The 13,540-nt window shown below is 40.7% G+C and overlaps 1 protein-coding gene across 3 annotated transcripts in view; it reads left to right on the top strand.

The window, feature by feature from the left end:
* VTA1 (vesicle trafficking 1) overlaps positions 1-12,698 on the top strand; it is a 46,275-nt gene extending 33,577 nt beyond the window's left edge. For 2 of the 3 annotated variants that reach the window (XM_064169306.1, XM_064169308.1), the window contains exons 6-8: positions 4-180; positions 3,108-3,188; positions 11,463-12,698. In XM_064169306.1, coding sequence (XP_064025376.1) covers positions 4-180; positions 3,108-3,188; positions 11,463-11,608 — 404 coding nt within the window. In that variant the 3' untranslated portion in view covers positions 11,609-12,698. The remainder of the gene's footprint in view (positions 1-3; positions 181-3,107; positions 3,189-11,462) is intronic. The other variant, XM_064169307.1, reaches the window with a different exon arrangement.
* The last annotated feature ends 842 nt before the right edge of the window (positions 12,699-13,540 follow it).

Raw genomic sequence — 13,540 nt, 5'->3', positions numbered from 1 at the left:
TAGCAGATGCTGAAAGGGATGAAGCAGGGTCATCTTCTGTCCCTAGTGGAACAACTCAACCAACATCATCATCTACTCATGAAGCTAACAACACACCAACCAGTAATTTCACTGGTATACATATACCACCCGGTGCTCATGCACCAGCTAACACTCCTGCTGAAGTACCTCATAACACAGGTATGTCTGAATTGTACTCAAAAAATTCTTGTTGTTATTGAGAGATGAATTCTAACACTCTTTCCATTACATGTAGACTAAAATAATATGGGAATTCTGTGGCAGCAGCACCTTCCTAAGTTAACATTGCAAAAATGCCATAGTAATATTTTTTACAGGTTTTAAATACATACTTCATATTTTGGAGCACTTTGCCAGAGAAGATACGCACTGAAGGAGTGGCTTTGCAGACAGAATAGTTTTTGTCTTCTCTTGAATAATCTATTTCAACATCTATACTGTGATGACACTAAGCTGGGGGCAGATGTGACTGAGTTGGAGGGCAGAAGGGCTCTGCAGCGGGACCTTGACCACCTGCACAGATGGGCAGAGTCCAAGGGGATGGCATTCAGTAGCTCCAAGTGCAGGGTGCTGCACTTTGGCCACAACAACCCCATGCAGAGATACAGGCTGGGGTCGGAGTGGCTGAGAGCAGCCAAACAGAGAGGGATCTGGGGGTGCTGATTGATACTCGCCTGAACATGAGCCAGCAGTGTGCCCAGGTGGCCAAGCGAGCCAGTGGCATCCTGGCTTGCATCAGGAATGGTGTGGTCAGCAGGAGCAGGGAGGTCATTCTGCCCCTGTACTCTGCACTGGTTAGACCACACCTTGAGTGCTGTGTTCAGTTCTGGGCCCCCCAGTTTAGGAGGGACATTGAGATGCTTGAGCATGTCCAGAGAAGGGCAACGAGGCTGGAGAGAGGCCTTGAGCACAGCCCTACGAGGAGAGGCTGAGGGAGCTGGGATTGGTTAGCCTGGAGAAGAGGAGGCTCAGGGGAGACCTTATTGCTGTCTACAACTACCTGAGGGGTGGTTGTGGCCAGAGGGAGGTTGCTCTCTTCTCTCAGGTGGCCAGCACCAGAACGAGAGGACACAGCCTCAGGCTGTGCCAGGGGAAATTTAGGCTGGAGGTGAGGAGAAAGTTCTTCCCTGAGAGAGTCATTGGACACTGGAATGGGCTGCCCGGGGAGGTGGTGGAGTCGCCGTCCCTGGAGCTGTTGAAGGCAGGATTGGACGTGGCACTTGGTGCCATGGTCTGGCCTTGAGCTCTGTGGTAAAGGGTTGGACTTGATGATCTGTGAGGTCTCTTCCAACCCTGATAATACTGTGATACTGTGAAAAACTATTTGAATCTTTCATTTGATAAATGAAATTATATTACTTTGTTGCATATTTAGCTTTCCTTGTGCAGATGGACTGATCTTCTTTGGGTGGGAATACATCCAGCATAACGTTGAAACTGTTACAACAATACTATAACAGTCATGTCTGATATACCACTTATACTTCTGATATGCCATTTATACTTCTATTTGGATTTTATGCTTCTTTCTATTTGGATTTTATGGTTTTTTCTGTTTGGATTTTATGCTTCTCTCTATTTGGATTTTATGCTTCTTTCCATTTGGATTTTATGCTTCTTTCTATTTGGATTTTATACTACTTTTTCCATGCAACTACTTTAGTGTGATTGACTTCAAACAACATTATTAATGGAAATTTTGTCTCTGTGCTAAATGCATTGGCTCCTACATCATTTTAATTCTGTGTCATTTTTGGACCCAACCCAAATTCTTAAAAATTCAAACTTCTTCCCAGTTGCTGTATTAAAAAAAAAATAAAAGTAATAACACTTTTGGATGATTTGTGACTACAACTTTTCACTTCGTGTTACCCTTTTAGAACAGTGTTCAGTAAGACTCAAATAACTAAAAGCTCTTGATTTTAACATTGGTGATAATTTGATTGCTCAGATACATTTTTGTCTGATAGAACACATGAGATATTTTTGTTGCACAGCCCCTCCTTTTACTTTCTCATTTTAAAAGTGCTTCGCCAATGAAAAGTTCAGGATGCTCTTTCTTTTAGCTTTATCAAAGGGAAATCCTTCAGATAGGTGGAGATTTTTTGGGTCTGAGATGGGGAGAGTGTTGTTTTGTACATTCAGCTCTTAGGTTTTTACCAGATCTGAAAATCATGGAATATGTACCTAGGTGGATTACATTGATTATTTGCATTACATAGTTTTAGCCACGTCAGTTGTTCTATGAAATAACAGATAATTTAGAAAAGCTATTACACTATCTTCTTACTTTTATGTTAGTCTGGTATGTTCTGAACATACTACAAAAACATAGGTTTGAATTGATTCTAATGAGTGGGTCTAAAATGTCAATGCATATACAGGAATGCTTTGCAGCATAAAGTGCTGTTTCTTCCTCTAGCATCAACACTTCCTTTGTAAATCTACTTAGCTTCTTTATTCTCAGCAATTGTTTTTGAAGGAGTTACCAAGGAGGTAGTTTGCAAGTATGAGATAGCAGGCATAGGGCTTTAAAAATATAGTAATGGAGACTACCTCCAATATAAAGGCAGCATTTAAACTTCAGATATAAGAGTTTACTCCTACTCTTCCTTTGCAGGTTTTCCTCAGTTCTCTAGGGTAACCAATGTCTTTTGGACTAGTATTACCTTATCTGTTTTAAATGCTTGAAATTAAATTTCTGTGAAATACTGTGCTAATATAAGTAATGGCAGCCTGTAAATTACAGAATCATAGAAAGTCAGGAGCTGGAAGGGACCTTGAAAGATCATCTAGTCCAACTCCCCTGCCAGAGCAGGATTGCCCATGCCAGATCACACAGAACACATTCAGTCAGGTTATGAATATATGCAGAGAGATTGCTCTGTGATATTGTATGAAACATTTGTAGTCTGAAGCAAGGGACTTAAAAATCCTCATTAAAGACTGTCAGAATTGGAAGTTATCAGCTGCTTAGTTTAAAAATCATGTCATTAGGTTTACCCAGTGTGTTTCTTGCTTTGTCTGCTTACTTTTAAGATCTCTAAATAAAAATAACTGAAGTCCAATTTTGCACTGGTTTGTAGGAGTGACAAGTAACACCATTCAGCCTGCTCCTCAGAATATTCCTCTGGTCGATCCTTCTCTTTACAGTGCTCAGTCTACAGGTAAGGTGGTGACATTTGTGTTGTCTGTACATAGATGTGCTGTGTGTCTCCCCTGCACTAAAAACAGAAGTCTGAGAAATGTCATCTTTATCTGAGTGCTACAAATTCAGTTATTTCAGAAAGAATGGACATTGTCTAAACATTGTGCTGTGAGGAGTTTAGTAGTTCCTGAAAGTTTTGCCACAGCATATGATTAGTGTTGCCTATGCAACCTCCTCAAGCTAATGAGTGTTAGCATCATGCTGGGCTTTTCATTATTTATGTTGTTGCTTTTCAGGTGAGGTTCTGATGTATTTATCAAAGCCTGTAGCCCTGATGCTAAATTGCATTTTTGGCAATTAATGCACATTCTCTGCTTAACAGCGCTTCTACAGCATCATTATGGGAGTTATTTTTTCACTTCATTAAATACAACATTCCAGCAGGTTTTTTTTGTCTCAGTAGAATTGTTGTGTGCTTGATGATTATAAGTAGTACCTGTATTAAATGAAATCATATGTAAGATACTGTTAATGATAGCATTTAGATGTACCATTTAATCAAGACTTTTATCTTTTAAAAGGCCATCTGTCTTTGATGTTAAATTCACTGATAACTTATATTACATGTGTATTATGCATTTGTCATGTTTGAAGTGCACACACAAACACCAACCTTAAGGAAAGTATGGCCTGGGAAAGTTTGGCCTGTTGATTGTCTTCATGGCTCTCCTCTGGACCCACTCTAACAGTGTCATGTCCTTCTTGTGTTGGGGGCTCCAGAGCTAGACACTACTCCAGGTGAAGGGGACAAATTAACCTCCCTCTGCCTGCTGGCCATGCTTCTTTTGATGCAGCTGAGTCTTTGGTTGACTTTCTGAACTTCAAATGCACATTGCCACCTCATGTTGAGCTTCTCATCAGCCAGCACGCTGAAGTCGTCGCAGGACTGCTCTCTGTCCATTTGTGCTTGGGATTATCTCAACAGGACCTTGCACTTATCTTTGTTTAACTTCATGAGAGGTTGATATTGGCCCATCTCTCAAGCTTGTCATGCTCCTTCTGAATGACATCCATTCCCTCCAGCATGTCAACTGCACCACACAGCTTGGTGTCATTGGCAGAATTGCTGAGGGTGCACTTGATCCCACTGTCCGTGTCACTGACAAAGATTATGAGGAACACTGCTCATCACTTGGATCCTCTTAGACAACAAGCCACTGACTGTCACTCGAAGTGTGATCATCAAGCCAATTCCTTATCCATGTAGTGGCCTACCCATCAACTCCATGTCTTTCCAGTTTAGGCACCAGAATGTTGCGGGGGACAGTGTCAAACACTTAGCAAAAGTCCAAGTAGGTGACATCAGTGGCTCCTCCCTTGTCCATCAGTCCTGTTACCCCATCATAGAAGGGCATGAAATTTGTCAGGTGTGATTTGCCCTTGGTGAAGCCATGTTGGCTGCCACAAATCACCTCTTCCCTCTAAGAGCTTTATCCCATGGTACTCTACCTAGCAGATCTCTGAAGAGGCTGAAGTCTGCTCTTCTGAACTTCAGAGCTAGCTGGTCCACCCTTCTTGTTGCCCTAAAGATCCTGAACTCCACAATTTTGTGGTCATTGCAGCTAAGGCTGTCCTTAAGTTTCAATCCCACCTTGTTGGTGAGAGCAAGATCCACTGCTGGCTTCTCCACCACTTGATGAAGGAAATTGTCATCTGTTCTTATGTCTCTGCCATGCTGTCCTTCCAAGAGCTATCAGGTTGATTGAGGTGCCCATGAGGATCCAGGCATTTGAACATAAGACCACTCCTATCTGTGTCTCTCTTCCTGGCCACATGGCCTGTAGCAGACCTCTACTGTAATATCATTTGTCCCTGCCCTGCCTTTAATTCTGACCCACAAGTTCTCAGTCATTTCCTAATCCATCCCCGGGTGGAGCTCCATGAATTCCAACTGGTCACAGACTTAGAGGGTGACACTGCCTCCCCCATCTCCCCTGCTTATCCTTTGTGAAGAGCTTGTGACCCTTCATCCTAACACTAGCCATAGGTGTCATCCCACCTTGTCTCAATGATGCCAGTAACATCCTATCCTTGCAGACATTCACACGTCTCTAGCTCTTATTTGTTCCCAGTGCTAGGTGCCCCTGTTGGGCCCCGTTGAAACTAATTTACTAGTTCAAATTTGTTCAGCGTTTCAGATGCTCTCCTTCTTCAGTCCTTCTTCAGGCTCTAGACATCTGTTGCTGGCACTGTCCACAAAGTGGTAATGGTGGGATTGATTGAGGATCCCACATCAATTCCTTTTCATTTACATTGAAGATATCCTGTGTTTGTGAGAATTCATAGTAGCTACTGACATGTAATTAAGAGATTAAGACCCTTGCTAAGCACAGTGATGAATCTCTAACTTGATCTAACCTAAGTCCTTGCATGCCTACATTCCTCTGTACATCAGTTGTGTCACTACAAGTTTGGGTCTTGTAACAGCTTAAAGTTGTACATACTTAGGAGGGTGTTTTGCAGAAGTGCACCCAAAGAGGTGATACAGCTCCTCAGCTCTGAAAGCTTAGAAAATACTGCTGTCAGCTGCGCAGGAGTCTGAGAGGGCATAGGGATATGTCAGTCAGCAGAGATACAGTAACAGTTTTGTTTGCATGCATAGACTTAAAAAGCTTGAAAGCAAGTGTTTGCCCTTGCCTGTCACCATCCTATTGTCCAGAGTGTCCTGCCTTCACTATATGTGTAACAGTAACAGCAGATAATATTCTTCTCATGGAGTCCTTTTAATGCCACCAGTACTTTGTTCTGCAGTAGCCTTGTTCCCTGACCTCTACATAGATTTAGAAATGCCTGTGTCTCACAAGATATCTACTAAATTTTGGGACCTTTCCAAGTGCCTGAGTTGCAGTATCACAGTATCATCAGGGTTGGAAGAGACCTCACAGATCATCAAGTCCAACCCTTTACCACAGAGCTCAAGGCTAGACCATGGCACCAAGTGCCACGTCCAATCCTGCCTTGAACAGCTCCAGGGACGGCGACTCCACCACCTCCCCGGGCAGCCCATTCCAGTGTCCAATGACTCTCTCAGTGAAGAACTTTCTCCTCACCTCCAGCCTAAATTTCCCCTGGCGTAGCTTGAGGCTGTGTCCTCTTGTTCTGGTGCTGGCCACCTGAGAGAAGAGAGCAACCTCCTCCTGGCCACAACCACCCCTCAGGTAGTTGTAGACAGCAATAAGGTCACCCCTGAGCCTCCTCTTCTCCAGGCTAACCAATCCCAGCTCCCTTAGCCTCTCCTCGTAGGGCTGTGCTCAAGGCCTCTCTCCAGCCTCGTCGCCCTTCTCTGGACACGCTCAAGCATCTCAATGTCCCTCCTAAACTGGGGGGCCCAGAACTCAACACAGTACTCAAGGTGTGGTCTAACCAGTGCAGAGTACAGGGGCAGAATGACCTCCCTGCTCCTGCTGACCACACCATTTCTGATGCAGGCCAGGATGCCACTGGCTCTCTTGGCCACCTGGGCACACTGCTGGCTCATGTTCAGGCGAGTATCAATCAGCACCCCCAGAACCTTCTCTATATACACATTTAGATTGGATCCTGGCTATGTGTTGAGCAGTTCCATAGGAACAGTGTATATGAAATGAAGTTTCCTTTGGACAGAAAGAAGGGATCAGTGTTGCTCTCCAGCAGATCACAGAGCTAGCACAGAGCAAAGTACTCTTTCTCTGTGATTAGACACGATGTCAGCGTCTATACTAATAAAACATGCCTGTAAATATTTGACATTGACAACAACTGGCACAGAACCACTCACATCCACACCATTAAACTTTTAAACCTCCTGAACAAGGTACTTTGTGAAGGCTGACAATATTGAGCAGTCTTTAGCCTGCTTTAACCACAACTCATGCCCAGGAATTGTTTGGGAAACTGCTAGTTTGCACGAGCCAAACCCATGATGGAGTCTGTTCCAGCAGTTTGACAGTGTAGGCAGTCAAGTTTGAGTGCTGAGGTGCATTCCCTGGCACTGGTGAATGTACTAGTATAGACATAGCCAAACAGGATATTCCACATATTCCTACAAGACTCTTTCTGGTATTAAGATCAAATATATATTCTTAAAATAAATTATATATTTTCTTTTCTTCCCACAACATGGGAGAAGCAGTTCAATTACTGCTATGATGAGAGAGCAACCTCTGCTAGAGGGTGGAATATTTTCTCAGAAGAAAATTAAGTCAAAGTAACAGATTATCCTTTGATTTGAGTTATTGAGAGTCCTTCAGTAATTGTCCTGTCTTGTAGGAACAGGTTTCAGAGTTTAACATCAACTTTTGAAAGTGTCAAAGCTTATGCAATTAAGCATTGCTTAATGTCTCTGACAACAGCGTGTGGAGCTACACAGCAACTTTGTATAATATGTGCGTGCACTTCTTGAGTGTAGCTTGCTTAAAATCCTATTGCCCCTAGATTTTGCTAACACTAAATGCATTCATAGTTGTGCCACACAGAGGCCTTATAAAAATCTTCTTACATTACCATATGCTTCCTTCCACAGGTGGCATAGTATAGAGAAACCCTTTTTCTGTTCTAGTTGTGTGTATAATAATATTTGATTTTCTACACACAAAGTCCAAATAAAAGTCTGACATTATGTGTTTTCATGGTCTTAAGAAATCTATGAGGGTTTGTATTTTGAATATCTTAAGTGCCTTAAATTGGGAAAAAAAAGCATCTTGTCTCAAAATCATTTCAGTCACCTTTGTCACCACTGTTTTATATACCAAATTACATTATTAAAATATGCTTTAGTTGCCTCTCTTGTAGTTGAAGAGCTTCATAGAAAGGAAAAGCATGTGGTGGGTAGAAAAGTGTACCAGAGACAGGCAGATGTAAAATACACATGATTTTCATTCTCCTTTTTTTTTTCATAACATGATTTTCAGCATTTCTTGTCAAATTGCCTTTTGTTTTCCACTTTGTGTTTCTCTTAAAGTGAAAGAATTGTACTTGTTGTTACGTACTCCGTGTGTCATGTTTCAGTAATAAATATAACTACATAGGTGATAATTTTAGATGAACACAGAAGCAGGTTTCTTTCAGGGTATATGAAATGCAGTATACTTTCTCCATAGCAGTGTTGTCAAGGTTTTTTAGAGCTCAGAATCACAGGATGGTTGAGGTTTGAAGGGAAGTCATCTGGTCCAACCTCTCTGTTTAAGCAGGTATCCTGTAACACAGGTTGCTCAGGACCATGTGCTTTTTGTCTCGCCCTGCCCCTGCACTCTTCCCATGATTTAATTTGCAGCACTGAAGGAAGAGGTTTGAGAAAAAATGTCACTGTTCATTCAAATGGCAGCTTTGAAAATCTCCGAGGGTGGAGACTCCACTGTCTCTTTGGGCAACCTGTGCCAGATTTTGGTCACTCTCACCTAAACTACATGTTTCCTGATGTTCAGACAGGACTCTCCTGTCTTTCAGTTCATGCCCACCACTTCTGGTTCTGTCACTGGGCACCACTGAAAAGAGCCTGGCTCCCACTGCTTCATTCCCTCCCATCAGGTGTTTATACACATTGACAAGAACCACCTGAGCCTTATTTCCTCCAGACTGAATAGTCCCAGATCTTTCAACCTCTTGTTGTATGAGAGATGCTCCACTCCCTTAATCATCTTTATGGCCATTTGCTCTCTGGGATGTGAGTCTCTCTTGTACTGAGGAACCCATAACTGGACACAGAGCTCCAGGTGTGGCCTCAGTAGCACTGAATAAAGGAGAAGGGTCACCTCCCTCCACCTGCAAGCAACACTGCGCTTAATGCAGCCTAGAATGCCATTAGCTTTCTCTTCCCCAAAGGTAAATTGCTGGCTTGTGGACAAATTGATGACTGCCAGGTTCTCTTCTACAAAGCTGCTTTCCTTTTCTCCAAAACTGATTAACCATTAGAATATGTAAACTGAAGACACTTACTAACTTTCATGGCTATAACTTTGCTGTAAGTACAGACATTGTAGTCGCTTCATGTTCTTTTGAAAGCCTAAGAACACACAGCTGTTTTATTCCTATTCTGCTTGTCCATTGTGAGGTGCTGACTTCAATAGGAGCTGAGGCCACTGAGTACATCAAAAGATCAACACCCTTACTGTGTAAACTTTCATTTATAAATTTAAAATTGTTAACTTTTTTGCCTCAAGTTATGTCATAATAGCATCTGAAGTAGATTTCATAATAAATAAGGCTTCATGCCAGCAAGAAGTTAATAGAGCTCATACTGTAAAAATAAGATTAGACTGGTGAATTTAGGCTTCCTTCCAATAAATTAGTTGAATACTGGACTGATGCCTTGGCCAGTTTTTAAAGAATAATTTCATAGTTTCTTTTGGCATCACAGCATAAAGCCACTTTTGAGGGGAACTTGGTCTTTTACATTTCTTAAAGATGTTCAGTAAAGTTCAGAATGACCCCAGCTGCTTTTATGCAGTGACTTTAGGTTACAAAATAAGCTAAATGTATGCCTGTGTTTTATGTATTCCCTCTTGTGTATTTATTCATGCATATATACTTTAAGAGATTTATTGTGCCTTTACATATTCATCAGTAAGCTACTTCATTGGACACTGGAATGGGCTGCCCGGGGAGGTGGTGGAGTCGCCGTCCCTGGGGCACTTCAAGGCAAGGTTGGACGTGGCACTTGGTGCCATGGTCTAGCCTTGAGCTCTGTGGTAAAGGGTTGGACTTGATGATCTGTGAGGTCTCTTCCAACCCTGATGATACTGTGATACTGTGTGATATTATAAAGATAATGAGCTCGCCACGTTGTCATGTACTTCAATGGCCAACAGTTATTTTGTGGTCATAATTACTTATTTATTAATAGGAAAATAAGTAGACTTCTGGAGTATATTTTTAAAGTTGATGAAATGAATCTTAAGAGCACTTAACCATTCCTTTTTTTTAAATTGGGGTAGAGTTGTTTTGAAATCCAGCACACCCGTCCAGTTTTTTATATTCCCAGGTTTTCCATTTTATTTGTTCAAAAGCTGTTCTTAAAACTGGGGAAAGGGAAAGCAAATATAATAGACATTTGCTGATAAGAACTGAGATTCTTATTAAGCATTCTCACGATATTGCTAAGCAAGTTTTATTTTGAAAGAAATCCAACTAACTGAAATTGTGTGGTAAAAAAGTGAGTTTCAGTATATTGATGTCCTTGCTTAGCTAGAAAACTAAATCTTTGCTTTACCACTTTCTATATAAGATCTGTAAGGTGCTGTGTGAGAAACCTAATAAATAAATAAATCTTTAGTATTGCATATAATGAATTTTTCATGTCCAGAAAAATCACACTTCTACAAGTTAAGTTGCTTTGAAAGAGCATGACTAAAGGCTTTAAAATTTATCTGTAGGTTATCAGAGTGGCATGGTTTTAGCCTTAAAACTCCTAGTGATTTGTGGGTGGAAGGAGGGACAGTAACATAACTGTGCTTTATTTTCTGCATGCATCAGTGATGCTGTTCACATACTAAATATTCTGACAGTTAGGGAAGACATAAATCTTTCTTGAAGACTGAATGCTTGTGATTGAGCATTACAGAACTCCCAATGTTAACTTATGTCAAGAATATATTCTGATTAATAAGTTAATTGCTTTATACTATGAGAATATATTTTTTGCTAGTGTTCTCCAGTATTAAAATGCATATTTAATGGAATCAATCTTGTTTTCCTTTATCTTGCATAAAATTGGAAACATAAACATTACTTGGGTAAACCAGAAATAGAAAAGGTGTAAAACATGCCAGTGAGTAATGCTTCTGTATTTTGAAGTGTTACTCCAGTTGAGAAGGAACAGTTTGTAGCTATGTGTTATTCCTGAAGAAGAGAGCAAAGTAATTATACTGTAAACACAAACCCCAACTGCTCTTGTTTCAGGTAATATGATTACAGTGAACTTCTGTTGTTAAAAAGTTCTCCTGCTCTCCTTTGCTGCTGTAAATGAGGAGCAGATCTTTCTCAAAGGTATTGACTTACTTTTGAAAGGCACTAGGTCATACAAATGCCAGTGTTTAGAAAGATCCTCTGATGTTTTTCAAACGTCAGCAGTGTTATATGAATGGAAGAAGCAAAAGTGAACAGAAGAAATACTAAAGCTTGGTCTTTGTAGTATTACCACAAATATGAATCTGGTTTTCATAGTAGTACACAAATCAAAGTAAAACACAGAAATCATTTGAAAGCAAGCCTCAGCCAGATTTCCTTTACAGTAACTGTAATACTTATGTTTTTACAGGGGAAGTCCGTTTGACTCCAGAGGACTTTGCAAGAGCTCAGAAGTATTGCAAATATGCTGGGAGTGCTTTGCAATATGAAGATGTCAGCACTGCTGTGCAGAATCTACAGAAGGCCCTCAAGTTACTAACTACAGGCAGAGAATGAAGCCTTCATCCAACAGATTCATGTCTTTTGCCTAAAGAACTAACAACTTTTACTGTACCCTTTAGGGGAGTGGAGTTACATGGGAAGTTCTCTGAAATCACTGTTTCAGTGTCAGATTAGCAATTAATGCTACAGTAGGCATCTCGGTTTTCATTTTACAAACAGTGGAGCTGGAAACACAGCAAGATACTGAAGAAAGTCCTGTGAACACTGCTCAAGAGTTACAGTTCATCTTGCAATATTTGGATTATTGAGATGGCAAAATGCTGAACCTGTTAAAAAAAACTCAGTCATAAGAATGCTTTGTTAAAATTCTTACTCTGACTTTATTTCAATTATTTAATAAGTATAATAGCTTTAAAATGGTAACTAAGATTAGGGCTTTCCTCCTGACATGAAATCTCCTATGGGAAGGACTTTTTTCTAGCATAAATTATCTAAGACATAAGTCAATGTTGAGGGAAACCTGAGGACATTCATATTTAATTTTAAAACGTACAGGAAAAACCCTCTTGATACATCATGCAGTGTAATTTTGATGGTGTTCCAACACAATCCCCCCACAGTTGTACAGACTGCAATATGTGTTCTTGATTATTGGTTCTTTTTCCTTTTATATAAAACACTTAACAATTTTGCATATGGGTAATTAAAAGGAAATACTTGTGTTTATCAGAGATGATCCTGAAATTGGAGGCAGAAATTCTAGACAGCCATGAACGTTGAAGAAGATTTACTTAAAGGCTGTTCCAGCTTTTTTAAAGGCTGAGAAAAAGGTTTCTTCAGCCATTAAAGCAGTATAGGTTCATCTCTGGTATTAGTGTCTTAGAGCTTTGTATTTCCAGCTAATATTCTTCCTGTCTGCTTTGCTGTGGAGACTCTTTAGAGTTGGGATTTCATTAAAATAGCTTGGAAACTGTATTTTGAGTTTTTATGTGGTCTGCCCTCACAATTATAGAGCTCTTGATTGTTCAGAAACCATCCATGCTGTTTAAAAGAAAGAGTAAGTAATCTTATTCATCCTGGTGTGATACAGTAATTGAGTACACCATAAAGCATGTCTGATTTATGTAATAATTTTGCTGACACATTATTGGATCTGTCTTTCTTTCCAAGCTGTGTGTTCTTTATAGCTGCACTGGTTTGCAGTGACTAAAGTCTGATAGTCACAGCAAAAAGATGAGGAAAGAAAATAAAACATAGGTATGCATTAAAATTTAGTTAGTCATAGAATCATAGAATCAACCAGGTTGGAAGAGACCTCCAAGATCATCCAGTCCAACCTATCACCCAGCCCAAACCAATCAACTAGACCATGGCACCAAGTGCCCCATCCAGTCCCCTCTTGAAGACCCCCAGGGACGGTGCCTCCACCACCTCCCTCCTTTTGAGACTGTAGAGCCTTTGACCGCAGGTTTGAAGAGGGTAGTATGAAACTTGTAAATGCATGCTTACGCGTTTTAGTTGAATGAGGTTTAATAGAGAAAACTTCTGGTATTGTTTGTGTTTCTTTCTGACAGGAGATGATTTGGATTAGATTTTACTTGTTTTGGGAGCCTTAGAATAAATCTGTCTGCCACGTTTCTGACAGTTAAACTGCACAGCCCTGGACCACAAGCCTGCGTTTTGCAGAGTGCTTCATGCAAGACAGCTCTCTTACTTCAGTATCAAATTAAACTGCAGAGTCACAGAACAGTTGAGGCTCTAAGAAGATCATCTGGTCCAACCCCCTGCCAGAGCAAGATCACTTAGAGCAATTAATTGTAAATTATCCCCTGTATTTTATTGTGCTGTTACACTGTGATTGGAAAAGCTGCTTTTCAGATGGAAGAAGGATGCAGAACATTGGTCCATGTAGAAATATATATATATATATTGTATTGCTGTAAAAATCAGCTTCATTTCCCAGCACTCAAAGGAGGAAACTCAGTT

This window comes from Pogoniulus pusillus, chromosome 31, assembly GCF_015220805.1.
Source record: "Pogoniulus pusillus isolate bPogPus1 chromosome 31, bPogPus1.pri, whole genome shotgun sequence".
Taxonomy (NCBI): Eukaryota; Metazoa; Chordata; class Aves; order Piciformes; family Lybiidae; genus Pogoniulus; species Pogoniulus pusillus.
This window is presented reverse-complemented; position numbering and strand designations above follow the sequence as displayed.